This window comes from Blennius ocellaris, assembly GCF_963422515.1.
Source record: "Blennius ocellaris genome assembly, chromosome: 14".
In the NCBI taxonomy this organism is placed as follows: Eukaryota; Metazoa; Chordata; class Actinopteri; order Blenniiformes; family Blenniidae; genus Blennius; species Blennius ocellaris.
The window spans coordinates 17,954,973-17,976,565 of record NC_137663.1 but is presented as its reverse complement, the minus strand read 5'-3'; the positions used below and the strand labels follow the sequence as shown (position 1 = coordinate 17,976,565).

Genomic DNA, 21,593 nt, shown 5'->3' with positions numbered 1-21,593 from the left:
TGAATAATCTAGTGCAGTCAGTCATTTCAAGTTATTTTTGTAATATAATGGCAGTGTTATATCAAACCAAAGATCAGAATCTGACTATCAGGCAGGACCTTTATGGTGAACTTGGTCTCAGTTGACTTTCTACATACTTACATCAACCCATCAAACACTTAAGGACTCCTGTGGAACAAGAAACAATGTATTCCTCATACCGAATCCCAGTTCAGTACTTTGGATTGGATTCAAGCAATTACTGGAGACATTTCAAACACACTCATGCTGAAGTACCTTTCAAAAGATAGTGAAATACTGAGAAGACACTGGTCTTCTTTCATGTCTGTTTTGCAGAACAACTACACTGGTACTGGCAAGGTGCTTCAGTCCAGCATTTTCTGAGGCACACATGATCAAAATAAACAATCATTTGATCTCTACTGTGATCACAAAGAGTCAAGATTAGTTTTTCAGTCTGCTAATGCAACACTTAAGAAGCGATTAATCAGGGCAGACAGTGCCACCTCATGGTAAAATTAAGTATTCAGCATTCATACTACCCATCCAACTAAAAACAATTTCTCTTCACAGGGAAGTTATTCTCTGTTATAATGTGAAGTATATTATGCAGACATTTAAAATATAAGACTTCACATTCATATTCATGAAATCCACAGGTTTCTGGCACCATAATATCCTTTATGGCAGGGACACTGCCTGATTGCTCTCAACACTCACTGTATTTGAAGGAATGACACAGAGGAATGCATACAATTGTTTATTAATGATTGGTGTCTCATGCAAGAACAGAACAATTTGATCCGCATGGCACAAGTTTTATGCCTTCCTGATCCAATCTGTGTCGATGGAGATTGAGGGCCTTGCTCATGAGCCCGAAGGGGCAGGGCCATATGTTTTAATTATCAGGCATTTATTGTTAGACACTCAGCATTGTGGGTTATTAAAAAAAAAAATGTGTATATAAGACTCTTGTATGAAATATGCTGTCATTCATAATGCCCTCATTTATCTAATGTTTAGGTTATAGTAAAGGTTGAAGAGGTACACATGAAGATGGCAAGCCTGCTTTCCTCTCCACTGCTGCTGCATGATGTCTGCACACTCAATCTGTGATCATGTGTGTCGTGTGCGCTCTTTGTCGCAATTAGAATTTTCTTTTATTCAAAACTTCCCATGAAATTGTCTGTGCTAAACGATGCTTGAAGCACGAGCCTTCTCTGTGATCAAAGCGCATTTGAAGGTTGTCATGAGGGTTTAAGTAGCAGCTCAGACTGTGAACACCTGTTGGCCTACTGTTTCAAGAGCGCATGCTGATTGTGGATTTATTGATTGTGCTCAGCACTTTGCCGTTGAGTACATTTGACTCTCTGGAAGAGGTTGATTTAAAGGACCTCTCAATTCAGTAGAACTTTTGCATCAGTCAACGATTGTCACATCAGCCTTTATGTCACAGAACTTCAATTTCTTCACATTTTTCAGTATGTGTGACATAAGGGAAAATAAATCACTCAGCCGTACTCACTAACTACTTCAATGGGTCCACTTGTGTAAACCAATGTTATACAAACAGTAATATTTTAGCTTATCGTGTTTATATTGAATGAGGAAAGAAAATGAGGATTTGCATATTATTCTTAAAGCAGCTGTGCTTTCTACCACACTGCACACAAGTACCAAGTTGAGTGCAGTGGGGTGGAAATCACAAAGTCTGTGTGACTGCAGATTCTGACAGACAAGGACATGACAAACTATGTCAGCGCTGCACCAGTGAAGCAAACAGGGTCGAGTACAGAGGCTAATGACAGGACCTGGGCAGGCAATCAATTCAAACTCATTATTGGAACACGAAGAAGTTTGCTCAAAACTCACTATAAACTTTGATATTGTATTTGCTGCTGCTTTGGTGCAAGAAGCTGCAGGCAACCGTCTGAATTCAGCTTAGTAAAGAGGTTTACGCTTTATAATAATATCTCTATGGAAGCCTCCAAACCTGGAGCCGATTAAATTATGATAAACTGATTTAAATCTCCATTCATTAAAAACAGGATTCTCTTTTGACAGAGAAACCTCAGTATGTCCTTGAGTTATGCAACAAGGTTTGTTGTCTCAATACTCAACAGTATAGCATCTGCAAAGCTCCATTTCAAAATATGATTCAGGCTTGGATTTATGTATTTCGCAGGAATACAAAAGGAGACACTCGCAGGCACTTTAAAACTGAAGGTCATACAAGTGACATTAAGGGAAAACTGAAATGGGAAAGATCTTCAAGTTGGTGTATTTTTAGTACCTGCTCCAAAAATACCGAAGCAAAGAGTTTCCACTCTGGGACGAGCTTTACTGTACAGCTACAGCCTTTTCTAGTAAGCCCGAGTTTGTGCATTCATGTTTAAAAATCTGGGCACATTGTATACATCTTTCACACCGAGACACTGAACATTAGATTGCTTCGCTGTAACTTTGGTTCACATCAGTGACTTTAAACTTGATCCTATGAGCATACTACCCTCAAACACTCATGGTCATGGATAAGACAGATTTGCAGCAGGGTTAAACTGTGGCTGATGGAGCACATTTGTATTTATTTTAATTTTTTATTTGAAGCTCTGAGTGTGAAATGAAGGAAAGTCCTGGGCTCACAGAGCCATGAGCCCTGAGATAACAGGGATCTAATTCAAACGTTGAATATAGAGTGAATGATGTATATAAGTATATGATTGAAGAACCAATTTGTTGTTGTTGTTGATGTTGTTGTTGTGGTGGTGGTGATGGGGGTGTTTCAATTGACTCTTTTTTAGAAAAGAAAGGAGAATGAAGCTGATCTTAGTCTGTCTGCAAGAGTCAAACAGTGTGGGAGCTGCTAGATGTCAGAGAGCTGTAAAACACTGGTATGGGGACTACAAGTTCCTGTGTCAAAAATAAACAGCAGTGCTGCTCTGACATGTTGAGGTGACCTTGTGTGTAACACAATACACATATATGTTTTGTGTGAATCCGAACATGACTCTGGTTCATTGAGAGAACTGTGATGGTAGATTTATCATTTAGGTGGATTCAAACATTGTTGGAATACTTTGTGTATTAATCACTTATGATATTAATTTGATCAAACCTGAACTACGATGACAGTTGTTCACACAACTTTCAGTTCCAAGTCAATCTATTTCTGTTTCCTAGTAAACTTATCATTGTTTAATTTGCTTTTACAACCTATATTTTTGGTGTGACTTAATAAAGAATGACGCACCATCAACTTCATGAAGTATTGTAGGACGGGAACTGTTCTGCTTCATTAATATGGCAATTATTACCAACTACTACAAGACTGTAACTTTGGAGTTTTTCCCTCCAGGTGCTGGAGTTGATCCCAGATATGATTGATGGCAGGATTAACCCTTACCTTCCATCACTGGACAACCACACACACATACATACTCACATTCACATTTTGGGGTAATTTAGGGTCACCAGTCGACCTAAAATGTATGTTTTTGGACTCTGTGAGAAAACTAGAGTTCATGGAAGAAACCCATGTACACGTGGGCAGAACATGCAAACGCCACACAGAGCAGCCCAGTTGGTATTTGAACCCAGCCAGTCACTAACCACTGTTTCAATGATTTGGAAGTTATATTTAGACTAAATAGTAAATATTCTAAGCATCAGATATTCTATATGTGGTTTAGCTTTTGGAAAATAATGTTTGACTAGTTCAGGAGTATGACCCTCTGTCAAATATTCTTTATGGTGGCCTATTTCTAAAATACACAATTGTACATCAAACATTTATTGGTCTAAATGTTTAATTTTCGGATTAAACCTTAGCAGCGAAACATGTATATGAAGCTCAAGAATAAAATAAAATAAAACAATTAAAAAAACCTGGAAGAGTAACCGGAAGTTGTATATATCACTTCCACCAATGAGCGTCCTGCAGGTCAAATATGAAAATGGCGGCTCTGTGTGGAGAGTTTGGGGACCTGGTGCAGATCAAGAAACAGCTCATATCTGTGATTTCTCTCTCTAAAGAAAGAGGACTCCTGCACAGCGCCAAGTGGTGAGAGCTTCACTTCTCAACACCCCGTTAGCAGGAACACTTCACCGCTCCGGAAGCCTCCGGTAATGGCGGGTTAGCGCGGAGTTGCCTGCTAGCAACGTTAGCATCACTAACAACAAATAACGTGACAGTCGCACGTTTATTAGAAGGTCAATTTAGCGTTACACTTAATAACACGAAACTAATCCATAAACAGTAACGAGAGATACCGAATTTAACGAGGTTCATGAATGCCATGCCTCGTTTAAAAGTTGAGGATAACCCCCCGTTCAAGGAAGTTCAAGCTAGGCTATGAACAAAATCTGACTCAGAGTTTGTTTACTAAATATGTTTACGTTTCAGGGCTTCTGAACTCGCATTCGCTTTGGATCCTCTTCCCAAGGATGAGTTGCCACCATCACCGCCTTTCACAGAGGTCTGTAAAATTCATATAAGTGATCCAATCATAAAAACTGACAGTCAAGACAAGCAAAAATATAGTCACAGTACTTAAAACATTTGTTTGTTGTCTTTTGACACTGTGGCTATTTTTTTTCACATTGTCAGTTGTGTGTATGAGTGTAAAAACTATCACTGTAATGAAAGTGACTGGTTGTATGAAGTGAAGCCAGACGACATTTCTTATTTTCTTTCTCCAAACACAGGAGGATGCACACGATTTGGATGCACTTACATTGGCTAAATCCTACTTTGACTTGAAGGAGTACGACCGTGCCGCTTACTTTTTAAAAGGCTGCTGCAGTCAGAAGGCTTATTTCCTCTATATGTATTCACGCTATCTGGTAAGAGTTTAAGATGCCAGATCCGCCCACCTTCTCTCACATTCGCAAATATTTGGAAAAGTGTCCTTGTTTCTTTTCAGTCGGGTGAGAAGAAGAAGGATGACGAGACTGTGGACAGCCTGGGTGAGGACTTGTCTGACGAAGACGCACCAAAAAAAGTTTCATTACGATTTGCCACTGGATTTTCATGTTTCGTGTAATTGCAGGTCCTCTGGAGAAGGGGCAGGTTCGTAACGAGGCTTTGCGGGAACTGAGGGTGGAGCTCAGTAAGAAGCACATGGCAGGAGAGTTGGACGGCTTCACTCTTTACCTGTAAGAGCATTTCTCTCAGCGTGAACACACACTTGCATTTCTGTATCCGGAGGTATCGAATAAATCTTCAATCGTATCTTATTGGTGTGTGAAAAACACAGGTATGGAGTGGTTCTGCGAAAGCTGGATCTACTGAAGGAGGCGGTGGACGTGTTTGTTGAAGCAATTCATGCACTTCCTCTTCACTGGGGCGCTTGGCTGGAGCTCAGTAACCTTGTCACCAGTATTGAAATGGTAACAATCGTTCGATTACACAAAGAAGTGGTTGATATTGTTGAGCGAAGGTGATTTACAAGTACTCGACAGTCTATAAAATTCAGATTCAAGTTCATTTTTGTGTGTTTTGGAACAGATCTAAGAATGTCCGTGTGTTAAAACGTATTCTGTTGTTTTCTTCTTTTTTTTTTCCTCAGCTAAAGTCACTGTCTCTTCCAGACTGCTGGATTAAAGACTTCTTTAAGGCCCACATGTACACAGAGCTGCAGATGATCAAAGAAGCACTGCAGAAATATCAGAACCTCATCGAGGCCGGCTTTTCCAAGAGCACATACATCATTTCACAGATTGCTGTGGCTTACCACAATATCAGAGGTGCGTGTTTTTTATTTATTTAACATTTCCTAAAGTGTTCATATGTTGATTGGGTCTTATGTCAGCTTGATCAGGCTCATACCACCTCTTCTTCTTTTTTTTTTTTTAATGTATTTCAGATATTGACCAAGCACTAGCTTTGTTTAATGAACTGAGAGACCAGGATCCGTATCGTATCGACAACATGGACACGTTCTCAAACCTGTTGTATGTCAAAGTAAGTTTACCACATCCATACGAGTTCGGGGAGAAAAAAAAAAAGAATTGTTGATTTTACTTGTCTTTTTAAAAATATATATTTTTCATGAACTCTGCATTGTTGATTGTGTTTTTCCAGAGCATGAAACCAGAATTGAGCTACTTGGCCCACAACCTGGTAGAGATTGACAAATACAGAGTGGAGACCTGCTGTGTCATTGGTAAGGTTTGGCGAACCGCGTATAATTCGACTGTGCATAAAAGAAGTCAGTGATGTTTATATGTATAGAGTCACCTGGGGGGGCTTCCATACAAATTTTAGGGAAAAGCAGTCACCTATTTTAATCAGGGTTCATAATGTCTTCTGTGCCTCTTGTGTCTTTACTGATGGTCAGTGCCTTGGATATTGTGAACCAAACCTCTGGCCTAAATTTCTGTCCTCATCCACAGGCAACTATTACAGCTTACGCTCTCAACATGAGAAAGCAGCGCTGTACTTCCAGCGGGCTCTCAAACTGAACCCTCGTTGCCTCGGCGCCTGGACCCTCATGGGCCACGAGTACATGGAAATGAAAAACACTTCAGCTGCCATCCAGGCCTACAGGTCAGAGGTCTGTCCCCAGCTATTTCCTGCGTGTGTTTCTGTATGTTCTTATTCCTCTTCTGTCCTTCAGGCACGCCATCGAGGTGAACAAGCGAGACTACCGTGCCTGGTACGGTCTGGGTCAGACTTATGAAATCCTTAAGATGCCCTTTTACTGTTTGTACTATTATCGAAAGGCTCACCAGCTCAGGTATTGCTTTCACTTGTGAATTTTTATTTTTTTTTTTTAAGGGGGCGGGTCTTCTAAAGTTTTAATTGGTTATTTGTTTTTATTTCCAGACCCAATGACTCACGCATGTTAGTTGCACTGGGTGAAAGCTACGAAAAACTGTCACAGCAAGTCGAGGCCAAAAAGGTGCGCATGTTTACAGCATCTGTGATCACGTCTCAAAGATTTCTGGCTTGACTTTTGCTTTACACCTCCTCATATTGTATTTTCACGTAGTGTTACTGGAGGGCCTACTCGGTGGGAGATGTGGAAAAGATGGCCCTACTGAAACTGGCAAAGTGAGGATTCATCACAACACACTCACTTCGCCTTTTTCTTCTTCCCAGAAAGGTTAAAAGTGAAATGTTTTCCTTTGACAGGCTTCATGAGCAGCTGAATGAGTCTGATGATGCAGCGCAGTGTTACATGCTTTACATTCAAGACATTTTCTCCTGTGGGGTAAGATTTTACTGAGAACACACACAAAATATAGAGATGGGTTTAATGTTCGTAGATACTAAACACAACAAATGTTGAAACTTAGTAGTTGGTAACACAAAATGAGTTCTTGTCTTCAATTAAAGATCTGAATTGATGACAAAGTGGTTACTATATTGACTCACTGACTTTAATTGTCAAGTCACCCGACTTACTCTGCACAGAAGCTTTATAGTCATTGTCTGAGAATACAAGACTTTTGTGGATGTTTAATGCTCCTCCCTCTGCACACTTGCTGAGGACTCCCATTCACACAAACAGCAGCACTGGCTTCAAATACTGGCTCCAATTGGCACAAAAAAATTTTTTTAAATAATTTTGGGCATGCTTTGTTTGTCTTCTGCTTGTCAGGAACAACTGGAGCACGCCGAGGTGAGCACAGCCCTGCGGTACCTGGGTCAGTACTATTTCAAGAACAAACTGTACGACGAAGCGTCCCTCTGCGCTCAGCGCTGTTGTGACTACAACGACGTAAGCGTCTGTTTATTATTCAAACACTGTTCAAGCAGCTGTACTACTCACTGGAGGAACTAATTGGCGTCTGTCTCGCCGCAGGCTCGTGAGGAAGGAAAAGCTCTGCTGAGGCAGATCTCACAGGTCCGAGATCAGATTGAGACGCCTTCAGCCGACCTGTTCGCGCCGCTCTCCAACAACACACCAGTGAGGAGAGTTTCTCCGCTCAACCTCATCTCCTTCACACCCTGAATGTCTGCTCTCCCTGGCCTTAAAAAGGACAATTTCTATTGTGAAATTTCACATGTTGGGTGGATTTCCACTAAATGGTGAAAGATCAACATGACAAAATGTGGCATTAAGCCAAGTTCATTATTATGATAAGACAAGTTGTACGTTTCAAAGCTTTTGTAATAAAAGGGAAGTCTCATTTACATGCAGCAGTATAGCATTGGATTCATTTCACTCACTCAGTTTTGTGGGATCAGTGTAAAAAGCAAGCAAATGCGCAGGACACCTTTCACCATGAAGTCACTGATGTATAGATGTAAATACTTGTAATAAAACAAGTCTTTTTGAAGTTTTTGATATTGTGTGGCACAGTAATTACAAACAGAGAATTCAAGTTCAAACAGGCTGTATTTGGATAATCTCAGGTCAGACTTTGTGTGAAAAGCATTTACAGTAAAGGCCTGTAGAGGAATAGCAGATAGTTGATTACATACATGCAATAACTCAAACACACTTAACTGTTTCACTGGCTTAAACATAACTGGCACAGCAGCAAAGAAAAACAGGAAAAAATGTAGAAAAGATAAAAATACTATAAAGCTCCCAGCAGTGTAATCTTTGTCTTGCATAATATCACCGTCTCACTCAAGAGCAGCTCAGCGTTTCCCCCGGAGACTGCGAGGGGTGGTCACTGGCGTGCGAGGTGGAGACTGCTGCCGAGACCGTAAGATCCGCGAGTATGGCGTGAGATTGGCCTCTTTAGCGGCGCGCGTGCCGTATTTCTGTGTCGGGGTACGAGTCGTGAATAGGGACTGGAAAAAGGGGCGCTTGTTTGGGGGCCGGTTTTCAGTGTTGCACGACTTCACTGCCCCACAGTCCCTCTTCTTGCAGGAACCTGGTGCGGGAGAGTAGATTACCCCAGAGTGGCCCGGCGTCTGGGCCAGGGTCTCAGCTTTTCGCCGCAAGTCAGCTTTGACCAGCGCGAAGCCGTTCTGGAGCTCCATCAGGATCTGGTCCTGAGAAGAAGTGAGTGGACAGGGTTAGAACGGCAGAGCGTGGGGGTGAGGGATGAGCTGGAGAGAGTGAAGCCGAGTGCTCGAGCGGAAGTGATCACATTCGGTGGTTAGAAACCCGGATTGAGTTTAAAAGCTGGCTGTGCATCGAGAATGTTAAGAGCAGAGAGTTAAGGAGGAGAAAACAGAATTATTACACACAAGACTTATTTGAATTGATCAAATTTTATTAAATTTAGCAGCTAACGTTGCAGAAAGAATCTCTACATCACAGTAGACGAAACCCTCAGGGAGCCCTCACTCTAGGTTGGGAACTACTGCATTAAATAATTTAGGAAAGGGCCCAAGCTTTAAAAAAAAATATATATATATTTTGAAACCGGTTATAGTTTCCAGTGTATATACATATATATGACTGTACCTGTTTTGCGAGTGTCTCATCTGCAGTAGATAAAGCTTGACGCAGCCTCTCCGCTCCTGTGTTGCGACAGCAGGCCCGTTCACCGGACTGCAGGTCGACCCCGAGCCTCTGCAGGTCGAGACGCAGCTGACGCAGGTTCTGTTTGAAAAGCAGGAAATATCAGCGTGATTTTTGTGGAACGACTTGGACCCCGGCGCCTTGCTGGTAGTGCATGGTCACTGACCCGCTGACCCTCCTCCAGCTTGCGGTCGGCAGCACCGGCGATCGTGCCGGAGGAACCTGGGACCTCCAGCTGCACCTTCAGCTTCATCAGCTCTGCAGAACCAAACGGGAGAGGGTGAACTTCCAACTCGCGTGTACAGATTTTTGCGAGAAGTTCCCACGGTGAAACCGTACCCCGTGTCTTGGTGAACAACTCGGTACGGCACTCCTCCAAGTCGCCACGCAGTCTGCCGAGTTCAGTTTGAGAAGTGACACGTCGCGAGCGGCGAGGGGCCTCTGAGACGTCCAGTGGTGCGGTAAGAGGGGCGGCCTCGCCTTGCTTCCTTTTTTCGAGTTCGGCAGCTAAAGCCTCAATCTGCTGATCTCGCTCCTGAGCGAAAGTATAAAACGAGACCACTTTGAGAATTCGTAGCACATATATCTAAATGTCTCGGTACAAAATCAAGACCACTGTGGATACAGAACTTATTTTGGGATTGATGTGATTAAAACTGAGCAAGAGATGTGCCCCATCACTCTTTCAGTGAAAAAACTCGGCCGACTCTGACCTCCAGCTCCTCGCTGTAGAATTTCTTCAGATGCTTTTGCAGATTAGATATCTTGTCCTCGCACCGTTCTTCGATCAGAGCCCGCTCAGACTCCAAGGTCTCACTGCAGAGTGAGAAAACATCAGGGTTTAGGATCTGTACTCGAGTGCAGCAATGTAAGGTGAGCAGAACCTTTTCTCCTCGCTTCATTAAAAATACGCAAATCAAGTCGAGGATCGTAAACAAAACACATACACACCTGAAGTCATCTTGCATTCTATTGATGACCTCCATCATCTCGGAGACCACCTGCTCTCTCACATTCGCCTCAAGGACCTCTTTCTCTTCCCTCTGGCGCTGCACTTCTCTCTTCAGCACATCGATGGCCTGGAGCAAAGCCTGAAATCAAAGTATATTAGAACAAATGGTGCACAACTCATTAATTAATACTTTACCAGGTTTTGCTCATCCATCTGTTCATTTCAAATCTCATTGTAAATGTTATCTCTGACACTGTGACGTGGTTGAGATGTAAGAACAAACATACCTCAGCTACATCCTTGTTTAACATTGTGCCGTCTCCATCTTCAGCGTCACTCTCGTCCTCGTCTTCCTCCATCACTGTACTCTCATTACCGTGAGCTGCAGGCTCGTGGAGCAGAGACAGGATGTACGCCACTCTGGTCTTTGTGGACGGGCCGTGAACAAGCTTAAAGCGACAAATGATATTTTAAATTCTCCAAGTTGGCCTCTCTCAAACCTTATAAGCAGCACGTGATAGTCTCTTACTTGTGTCGCAATAGCAGAGAATTTGAGGGCCTGGAGGGTCTCGTCATAGATCGAGGCACAGGGATTGATGTTGACCACCATGCAGGAGATTCCTCGTCCACAGAAGAAGCCCTGCAGCACACGCGTCAATTTGCTGTCCCTGAAAGGCACCACCTGGCTGGGACGTGTTCTGTGGATTTATTGACAAAACTGTTTAATAGGTATGTTTGACAAAGTGCTCAGTTCTCTCGCCTAAAACTGAAACGTATGACGTCGTATAAATTCATTGCTTGTACACAGGGAAAAGATTTCAAAAGGAATTGAGCAAAATAAATTACTGATGTTGGAAACTGAAGAAAAAAAAAAAAGGTTAAACGCACTTGTTCTGGTTGTTCCTCAGAGCAGCAATACAGCGTCCCAGGGTGAGGAGGGAGGTGTTTATGTTGGTGGCCTCTCTCATCCTTTCACCACTGCGCTGCTCCTTACAGCGTTCAGATCCGGCCAGATCGCACACAGTCAGTCTGAGAAACAAAAACGGTGCCGTCATTTATCACTTTTGTGAAGTCGGGTTACTGCAATGCACTCCAAAACTGGCCAAGGAATAAGGGCCGTCATGACATAACGGAGGAACTTACTCGCTGATGTCCGCGCCTTGGGCTTTTCCCGAATTTGCATCGGGGCGAACGTGAAGGACGCGGATGGAGAATATGCTGTGGCTGAGTAGGAAACACATTCTCGATGAGTTTTTCATTCTCAATAAGGTTGAAAAGGAGAAAGACGTAACTGCCTCTATACCTGCGGCTGGAGTTTTGGTTGAGGTGGGTGCTGGCAAAGCTTTGGTTTCGATGTCCCACCCTCAGAATCCGCCAAGCTTCTTCTGCACTACGGACCTGGATCCAGCAGAGGTCTGTAAAAACAGACAAGAGCAAGAATGACACACAATAACATTTCAATGCTCCATATTCCAACATCATTACTCTCGAAATGACAATTACTGTACTGTGGCGATTCTGTCTTCAAACAATGAGAATTACCTTTCACATACGGGTTGCCCTGCTTGTCGTCACTAAGTCGCAGTGTGACTCTTTTGCGTGGCTGCAGGGAGGGCGAAGCATCGAGGAGGTCGTACAGGAACTCGTTGTAGATCTCGTAAAAAGACACCCAGATTGAAAACTGCACGCCCTCCTCCAGCTCGTCTCCTCGGCTGTGCGACAGGCTGTCCGGCTCCAAACAAACACTGTCGGCACCTACAGGTGGGCAAGACGTTCATGGTTAATGACATTTCACTGATACAGCGCTTTCCCACTAAAACTCCTTACTCCGTTAAGTCACATTCACATATGGATTGTGTGTGTGTGTGCATCAAGGCTCTCATTTATCAGGCAGTTGATTTGAACACAAAAATTTGGACAGTTTGCAAGATTCCTCACCTTCAAGCTGAGTGGCGGTGTGACTTGTAGTCGAGAGACCACCAACGCCACTGTCCCAGATCGAAGTGGCTCCTGCATGTCGAGAAGTCATACTTTCATCCTGTAACACACACACACACACACACACACACACACACACACACACACACACACACACACACACACACACACACACACACACACACACACACACACACACACACACACACACACACACACACACACACACACACACACACACACACACACACACACACACACACACACACACACACACACACACACACACACACCATCAGTTCAGCTTCTCGAATACCTGGACTTTTTGCTTAGTGTGGCTTGATTATTCAAATCCACACTTCAAAACACTTGCAATTGTTTTAACAGATTAGTAGTCAGTAAGGCTGCAAAACAGAGAGAGTATAATTGACGAAAAGTAGAAAAGTTATCCGTTAAATATTTACATATTTTACACTCATTGTTATTCGGGGCAAACTGAGCTTCTAGCGACCTTCTGGCAAGCGTTTAATATTCAGTCGCTCAGTTTTTCTTCTTCTTTAACTTAAACTCCAACCAACTTCAGCGAAATACTAAATCTTCAATCTGCAAAGTGTTGCTGCTGCCGTCAAGCAAATCCATTTCAGCGGGATTTCAAAAACTCATCATTGTCTGCTGCCACTGAAATAAGGCTACAAGAACAGTAACTTAGCATTTCGTGATGCAGTATAAATCGTCAATAAATGGGCTATAAGTACCTGTGCAAATTCAGGGATATTTTAAAGCTGCGTGCAAATGTAATTTCTAATCTTCAGAACTCAAGATGTAGTAATTTGTTAGATTAAGAAAATGTGTAAGTTTCACACTTTCAAATGTATCTAATGTTGCATCAAATCTGAGGATTCCATGTAACACTGAGACACGCAGTCACATCGTTTCCTCCTTCACCTCATCTGTATTGTAGGACTTGTCATGATTGTGTCTGCTGTGCTTTCATGTCTGTGATAAAAGTGCATTAAGATTAAATTACTCCCATTGTGTTTTTTTTTTTTTTTTTTTTTTTTACACATTTGCAAAAACATTGCAGTACTAAAAAAATGCACTTTTCAATGTCAAAAGAATTAATAAATACAAGTTGTTTTGTTTACCTCTTTGAGTAGAGAGTTTCTGCGGATTTCCTCTGCTTTGATCTCACCGGGCTGCAGATGCCTCACATCCCGATACAGGACGGGCTTCAGATCCAAAGCATCGTACAGACGACCCTGCAGTTTCCTAAACATCGACGACAAAGCCCGAGGAAGGAGCCCTGCCTCTCGACCACAGCCTGCAAATCAAAGTTTAAACAGTTTTTGTTTTTTCCCCCCTTTTCAAATAACAAAATCAAACCCAAGCTGATGCGTTCAAGTGTCACTGCTGGAGAAGGCAAACCTTACCTTGGATGGTGTAAGTCTTTCCAGAATTGGTGACACCGTAAGTGTAGAGGAGTCGGTTTTCTCCTTGAAGCACATCATTTACCATTTTCTTCATTGTGTTCTCATAAAACAATTGTTGTGTGGTTTCAGGTCCAAAAATCTATGAAAGATAAAAATGTTTTTTTTTTTTTCCCTAAGTCTCTCAGAGACTAAATGAATTGCAGAAAATAATAACAATACTTTGGTAAGTATTGGACAAAATATTAGACTAACCACATAGAATAACAAACAGTATTTCCCCCACAATAGCAGTGTAGTCTTAATTTGGCTACTACTTAAACATGTAAACTAACCAGTAAACAATAGACTCATGTACCTTTGAAAAACTGAACTTGTGAATGCTTTGGGTGATGCCTTTCTCTGCTGTCCTCATGTTCTGAGACTCTTTTGGAGCTTTGAGCAGCAGAGTCTCCTCATTTTGAACAGCCACACATCCCTAAAAAGAAAACAAGTGTTGATGTTCAGTACATATATGCTCAAACTATTGAAAACGCACACGATGGCTTCAGCATTGATCTCACTGGCCCACCTGCTCTTCTCCCTTCTCTCTCTCCGTGTCAGTAAGTGGACGGATCCGCAGAAAGACCATCACCTTCTCCATCGCTCCATCATCAGAGCTTCCAGATTTAACATCACGTTTCTACAGAAGAATTACAAGCGTCACAAACATCAGTGACACATGATGCTCTATGATTAAAAACTTCTTCTTTTTTCTAACAGTGAGAATGAACTCTAGAGGTGTACACAGCAGTGCAATAAAGTAATGTTTGCTCTCACTGGTTCAGTAACGGAGGGCTGCGTGTTCAGGCCAGGGGAAATAACAGAGATCTCTGGCAGACGTGGTCTGGTCATGAGTCCATACTCGGCTGCCGTGGACTCAAACACACCCATTTCCTCCTCTTCATCGTAAGGGCAGCCGCCGGGGGACAACAAAGACAGTGCCATGCTTACCTGTTTCAAAGAAGACAGGTTTTGATCAGTATGAAGCAATCACAGCATATTAAAAAAACGTTGTCAAGTTTGTCAAGTCAGAAAATACATGCGAATGCAATTTTGGTTTCAATATTTAAAAAAAAAAGTTTTAATGAAAACTGTCATCTCATTGTTAAAATTGGATTTGGTCAAATGAAGGTGTGTCTTAAGACAATCCAAGATAGGATAGAAACGGTCTGAGGAGTCAAACAGGAAAAACTGGACTGGGTTACCTGGCTGTCCAAATAAGTGGATATGATTGGGTCAGAACAGTTACATGATTTAAATCAATAAACGTTCAGATGTAATTCACTGCACTGGTCGCGTGTAGTAACTTTTGTAGCAAACACGGCAATTATTTTTTGACAATTATTTGAAATTCTTTAATTTTGAATGCTTTACACAATAAGTATATAAATGCGACCGATTTTTACTTATTTTATTACATTTAGCCTAAGAAAGAGTTTACTTTATGTAGTCTCTTTCTTATACTGTTTTAATCACTTTATTATAAAGTATTTCTTTGTAAAGCTGAAACTATTTGTGTGCCGCCCCGTCGAACATGTAAAAAAACAAGTGCTTCATTGATTCAAATAGCTTCGTAAAAACAATCAGTTTAATCGCGAATAAACCGAGTGACTTTATCTGTTGTGTTACGAGCTTTAATGGCGAACAGCTTTATCGTGAATAGCGAGTTCAGTTTCGAGTTGACCGACTAGAAAAAAGATTAAATTTAACTTACCTGTAAACTGCGAGGCGCTCACGGTCCACTGGCTAATATTCACTGCAAGACACCAAAACAATAAACTGAGCAAACTCCAGTTGTTGTCCAGAATCCAGCGTGCAGTGAAGCAGCTCTGAACATCAGCTGATGTTTCCAACTACCTAGTCCCGACTTGATTTTTTGAACAATGCGCCTCTCCAGCAGAGCGAGCCGCTGATTGGTTGGAACACGCAGCTCTCTACGTCCTGATTGGCCAGTATGGTTCTACATGGTGCACCAAGTAAACTGAGCCGACTCAAACAACGGCGGCGTTGAGAGGTTCCTGTCTTATCACATCTTGTATTTGTCTTTGACAGTCAGTAGGGAAAGAGAGAAAGAAAGAAAGAAAGAAAGAAAGAAAGAAAGAAAGAAAGAAAGAAAGAAAGAAAGAAAGAAAGAAAGAAAGAAAGAAAGAAAGAAAGAAAGAAAACACATTTTCCAACTCAAAGTTATATTTATTCAAGGGGATGGCTGTCCAAATATTATTTACAGTTACTCTATTAAAAAAAAAAAAAACGAAACAGAAAAAACTACAGATGGGAATACAGCACAACAACAAGACAGTTGGGTAGACTGAAAAGCTCATATAAATACACTTAGCTAGACCCACTTGAAGGGTGATCAGAGAGTTGGCACAAAATTACAGCATCACAACATGCAGGGAATGATGGGAAAGAACAAAAACACACCACATGAACTGCAACAAAATATATCATATAAATATATAAGTCACATTGAATTCAACACTGAAATTGTCTTGACATGACAAGAAACAAGAACGATAAACAAATCTATATAACATGACTTACTGGAAACATAACGAACCGTGAAGGGAACCACATAAGGGAAATACAAATAACAAATGAGAAACATATAAAATACAATAAGGTGCTGCCCTCCAGGCCAGGCCTCCTTTGGAGGATTTGGCCTTTCGCGCTCAGCCCCTAATGAAGGTCCAAAAAGGAATACAAGTCTAGGGACAAAGGAAAACTAAAATTATGATTCACTGCTGCTGCAGTTGTGAAGATATACAAACAATGGCCATTTTGCCAGTCAACATGTGTAAAAGAAAACAACAATGACTGCAGTTTTAGACTGCAACATATGTCTTAATACTGTGAATTTATGAGAAATTAATGTTTTGAGCTCTTGAAACATATGTATTCAGTTAAAAATATTATGTTTACAAGGTTTGCATGATTCATTCAACTGCGTCACAGAACTTATCCATTCAAATCTTCAAGTTCATCTTTTTGATCCATAGTAGTATTGATGGTGTGAATGCTGACTCGATTGTTTGAATTTTCAAGTCTTTGTTTCTGCACACTGTGCTGGATACCATAGCCGAAATAGATGATTAAACCTGAAAGAATTGTTGGTGTTATATCACATCTTTTGTTGTTATCGCACATTTTCATCAACAATGCAGCAAAAATGCTCACATACCTACTGCCATCCACACTGCATAGCGGATCCAAGTGTCTGATCCAAGTTGAACCATAAGGTAGACGTTGACAAGGGTGCTGACAATCGGAAGCAAGGGCACAAATGGAACCTAACGATAAGAAGCAGAGTAAAAACATCTTGTCAGACATATTACATCAAAGGAAAAGTAAGCTTAATTTTAAAGTTGCATTTAATAGATGAAATACATCTTGGTGCTATGTCATGCTTTCCTACACTAAATATGATATGCAATTCATTCTGAATATGATCAAATCCATAATTTGTACATACATTGTCTTTACAAAACTAAAAAAAACATATATTGCACTTTCTCAGAGAAAATCAGCACATAAGACAGCTGTGAAGTACCATAAAAGCAGCCGTGGTCGTACTTTGGGGTTGTTTCCAGATGATCAGAGCAATGGCGACAAATGTCAGTGTTGTTACAGACACACAAAGCAAACTCCACCACTGAAGTGCCTGAAGAGAGTCTATGCCCTTAGATATGAAGAGACTTAGGAGGATCGCTACAAAGACTGGGGAGAAATCAAATAATAATTTTCAATAAACATTAACAATTATAAACATCTGTATAGATCACATTATATAGGGCTTGGACTAATCCCTTACTCATAGAAACAGTTAAAAGAGACACATTGTTAGTTGTCCTTATGGTGGCTTGGGATGGAGGAAATAATAATCCACCAACTGTGAAGGGTTCAGCTTTGCTTAAACTTGAATCATCACTCTGGTCAGCTTGGTATCTGTGGAAGCAAGAAAGCATGTACATGTATTTGTATAACAACCCTTTTTTTTTTTTTTTTTAATCTTTCTATGTTTTAATATATTTTTGACTCAGAACTGGAGATCACAAGTTCAATCCTTATCATTTTCCCAATATATCTATCCAACATTGCAGTCTTGTTCCTCAGATCAATTTACTGTGGTCTCAGTTGGAAACAGAATTAATTTTTAACGTTTCAATTTGGTCACTGCAATCATATTTGGTAATTATCTGCAGCTGAGTAAAGTACAAACAATTTACATTCTGAAATTGCAGAGCACAGGCGGTTGTTATATTCTCAACAGCTAATTTACAACAGAGCTGTGTAAATTGGTGATTCAGGGATTTTTATACAAACAACTACAGGGTCCCTAAATCCTTTTTTTAATAGATTTAAATGTTGTTGCATATTTATAACTCGTACCTTAATATGAGAATACATATGGCCACAAGTGTGTAGGCAAAGAGGGTTCCAATTGACATCATGTCCACCAGTGCTTTCAGGTCAAACAACAGGGCCATAATAGCTGCAAAGACAACATTCACATCATATCCTTGGTACATTGCTTTCGTGGATTTTACCTCGCAGTTGACACTGCCATGAAAAAGATCAAATATATTCTTTTAACAAAACCACAACTAAAACAGTATGAAATTATAAATTTGTACCAGGAATTTATGAAAAGGACACTGTTAATGTGACTGGCTTCCCTGGTTTTACCTGCCACAACTCCTGAAACCAGTGTAGCGATGACAGGACTCTGCCTGTCACTCATTTTACTGAGAGCTCTGAAGAGCAGTCCATCTCTGGCCATGGCAAAGAGAACACGAGGCATCGGGAACATTGATCCGAGCAGGCTGTGGGAAAAGTTTAAATAGCTCATCTCATCTCATACCATAGACGTTTCTCATCTCATACTATAGATGTTACATAAAGGCAATGAGAGGCATCTGCTTATAAAACAATACAACATTCCTAGTGATTTAAAGTATAATAAAGTAATTCTAAGTTAATTTGTAGGCTGTGTTGGATTCGTAAAAACTTTGCTGTGTTTCATACCTCGTTGAAAGTGCACACAGGGATCCCACAGCCACTACATACTTTGCAGGGCCCCAACCAATGTATGTAAAAGCCACAGGCAGTGGACTGTGAACACTGAGCAAATAGTAAGGCATCATAAGAGTGAGAGCAGCAGAAACACCAAAATAAGCCAGGAAGCAGATGAGTAGTGATGCCACAATCCCAAGTGGGATCGACTTCTGGGGGTTCTGAACCTCTTCTCCTGAAAAAGGATATAACACACTGTGGTGTTTGCATTGTGCAGTACTATGTGTACAGAAACAGACATATACAGTCATACATTATAGAAATCATTAAAAAAATTATAGGATACTTGGTAATATTCATGATCTGTCTAAACATAATGAGTCACTCAGAGTCACTTTTTCTCTGTCCTTTTGCAAACTTTCCAGATCGATAACTTACCTGTTGTGGCAATACAGTCAAATCCAACAAATGCATAAAAGCACGTAGCTGCTCCAGCTAATGTTCCCTCGAGGCCGAAGGGGAAAAATCCCCCGGTTCCATATTGGTTGGTGCCATTCAAAGATGTAAAGTTTCTGTTGTAAAAATAAAACAAAAACAAACAAAAGAACAATGCACTCTGTGTTTATCTTAAATAGCTTGAAAAACACAAAAATTGCATAAAAAACAAAAACAAAGAACAAATAGGAATCCATACTCATATTCATTTTGTAGAGTGTCTTCATCTATGTGCCAGTTGTTAATGTCCCCTTTTATGAAGCCAGAGAGAACAACAAAGAGCAATACCAGGATGTTAACAGCTGTAAAAACCTTGTTTACTATGGCCGACTCTTTAGCGCCAAATGCAAGAATCCCTGTGAAGAAATACAGAAAAGATGATGTTTAGCGTGACAATACATCCACAGTTAACTGAATTTATTTATTTATTTATTTTTACAATTGATTAGACATTTGTGACGTTTATCAACTTTTATCTTCAGGGAAACATTGTGATCTTTGACATTTTGACCCAAATGAAAGTAATGCAACCCATTCATTGATGTTAAAGTCATAAAACGTGCCTGCCAATAGCATTATGAGGCCAGCTGCAAAGAAGTCTGGGTAGGGAGCTAATCCAGGTAAATCCATGGCAGCCTGTTTGCCCAAAGAGTTGGCAATGACATTTCCAATCAGATCATCGAAGGTCCCACTCCATGCTCGGGCCACACTTGATGTCCCTTTAAAACAGAGACATGTAGCAAAAGCATCGTCAAAATCAAAACGCTGAAGTTACAGCTGAAGATAAGAAATGTACAGGGTAAGATGACATTATCAGCTGTCCTGTTACTTAGTAAAACATTCCATGGACAGAAAGAGGAAGTGCATGCATGCAGAGTGACAGTATTATCACCTATAACATAAGACAGCAGCAGGTTCCAGCCAGTGATGAAAGCCCATATCTCCCCCACGGTCACATAGCTGTAGAGATAGGCAGAGCCAGTTTTGGGAACACGAGCTCCAAATTCAGCATAGCACAGTCCTGCAAAGATGGAGGCCACGGCTGCTATCAGGAAAGAGATTATGATGCTCGGCCCGGCCACAGCTCGAGCCACTTCTCCCGAGAGCACATACACGCCGGCCCCCAGCGTGCTGCCCACCCCAAGAGCCACCAGGTCCAGGGTAGTCAGGCATCGCCGAAAGTTTGACACTTCGCCTTCAGGCTCCAGAGGTTTCCTCCGAGACAGGCTCTGCAGGAGCAGCAGTACTTTTGCACCAGACATCTGTTGATGGAGAAATCGTCTGTCAATTTTGTGGATCATACATGACAAAGCTGCATAAGGTCAAAAACCAACAGAAGTAATTAAATAGAAGCTTTCACTATTCCAATACATGACACAATCTGTTATTGAAAAAAATCTTGATGGTTGAAAAATATCTTATATGTTAGGAACACTATTAAATCAGAATAAGAAAAGAAGTTAAGATAACTTATCTAAAGTTCTTGCTTGTAATTGCAAATAACAAACCATGAAATAATCTGTCTTTTTTCTGTTAAGTAACGCTGAAACATTAATTCCATTTTTACAGTTTAAATGTTTATCATTTAACAGTTTGTACCATAATTCTTTGAATCTTTGACGCTGTCGGCACTAAACTGGAAACAATCCCATATGTGATATGACATAGGATCAGCTAAAATATATAGCCTCACACACACACACACACTGGCTCTCCATATATTCATTATCTATTTCATAAAGTGTACTTCTTTTTACGCCTTGATAACTACATACATAACTCAAAAATGTACTGCACGTACAAGTACAATATATTCATCATTTTGCTTTATTCGTTGTTTATAATACTCTATTGACTCAGACCATGTTGTTCATTTTAAGATTATGAGCACAAGAATTTGTATCCTAACTAAGATTATACATGAAATATCTTACAAATCCTTACCTTTTTAGTGGAATACTGCAGAGCGTGTCGCTGTGTTTTGATCCGTCCCGGTGGACACGATGTGTGAGTATAAATCCATTCGCTGTGAACTCCTCGCTGCCCAACATTTTTGACACTTTATGTTACATTTCAGACGTATGTGCCATTTCTGAAAAAGGCCGTATCAGAATGATTTGTTCGAAGACACTTTTGACACGGCAAACCATAAATTGCACTTATCTGAATTCATTTATGAGGGGGATGTGGATCAATGTTTTCCAATCTTAAGGTTAGTGGTTTGATCCTCCTTACATTTTCCATATCAGAGTGTATTTGGGAAAGACACTTAACCCTAAATTTCTCCCAATGGAGATT

The 21,593-nt window shown here is 40.9% G+C and overlaps 3 protein-coding genes across 3 annotated transcripts; 1 reads left to right on the top strand and 2 right to left on the bottom strand.

Moving 5' to 3' along the window:
- Positions 1 to 3,947: 3,947 nt before the first annotated feature.
- cdc23 (CDC23 (cell division cycle 23, yeast, homolog)) lies at positions 3,948 to 8,142 on the top strand (the record flags this gene model as incomplete). Its single annotated transcript, XM_080509154.1, has 16 exons — positions 3,948 to 4,060; positions 4,403 to 4,475; positions 4,705 to 4,842; positions 4,923 to 4,965; positions 5,049 to 5,154; positions 5,256 to 5,388; positions 5,568 to 5,745; positions 5,865 to 5,962; positions 6,083 to 6,164; positions 6,394 to 6,547; positions 6,618 to 6,737; positions 6,827 to 6,902; positions 6,993 to 7,054; positions 7,136 to 7,214; positions 7,605 to 7,724; positions 7,809 to 8,142. The coding sequence occupies 16 exons, from the start codon at positions 3,948 to 3,950 to the stop codon at positions 7,956 to 7,958; spliced, it is 1,725 nt and encodes a 574-aa protein (XP_080365280.1). The 3' UTR covers positions 7,959 to 8,142.
- Positions 8,143 to 8,326: 184 nt separating this feature from the next.
- On the bottom strand, positions 8,327 to 14,732 carry kif20a (kinesin family member 20A; the record flags this gene model as incomplete). Its single annotated transcript, XM_080508936.1, has 18 exons — positions 8,327 to 8,953; positions 9,372 to 9,509; positions 9,595 to 9,686; positions 9,768 to 9,963; positions 10,142 to 10,244; positions 10,380 to 10,519; positions 10,677 to 10,829; positions 10,910 to 11,078; positions 11,269 to 11,409; positions 11,524 to 11,604; positions 11,684 to 11,795; positions 11,923 to 12,135; positions 12,319 to 12,418; positions 13,464 to 13,639; positions 13,749 to 13,887; positions 14,104 to 14,223; positions 14,317 to 14,427; positions 14,565 to 14,732. 18 exons carry the CDS (start codon positions 14,730 to 14,732, stop codon positions 8,594 to 8,596), a joined length of 2,712 nt encoding a protein of 903 aa, XP_080365062.1. The 3' UTR covers positions 8,327 to 8,593.
- Positions 14,733 to 16,745: 2,013 nt separating this feature from the next.
- On the bottom strand, positions 16,746 to 20,557 carry LOC308139543 (cationic amino acid transporter 2; the record flags this gene model as incomplete). The annotated part of the gene is made up of 11 exons (XM_080509003.1): positions 16,746 to 16,885; positions 16,969 to 17,077; positions 17,338 to 17,504; positions 17,599 to 17,732; positions 18,177 to 18,279; positions 18,474 to 18,610; positions 18,813 to 19,035; positions 19,239 to 19,372; positions 19,495 to 19,651; positions 19,859 to 20,014; positions 20,188 to 20,557. 11 exons carry the CDS (start codon positions 20,555 to 20,557, stop codon positions 16,746 to 16,748), a joined length of 1,830 nt encoding a protein of 609 aa, XP_080365129.1.
- Positions 20,558 to 21,593: the final 1,036 nt, after the last annotated feature.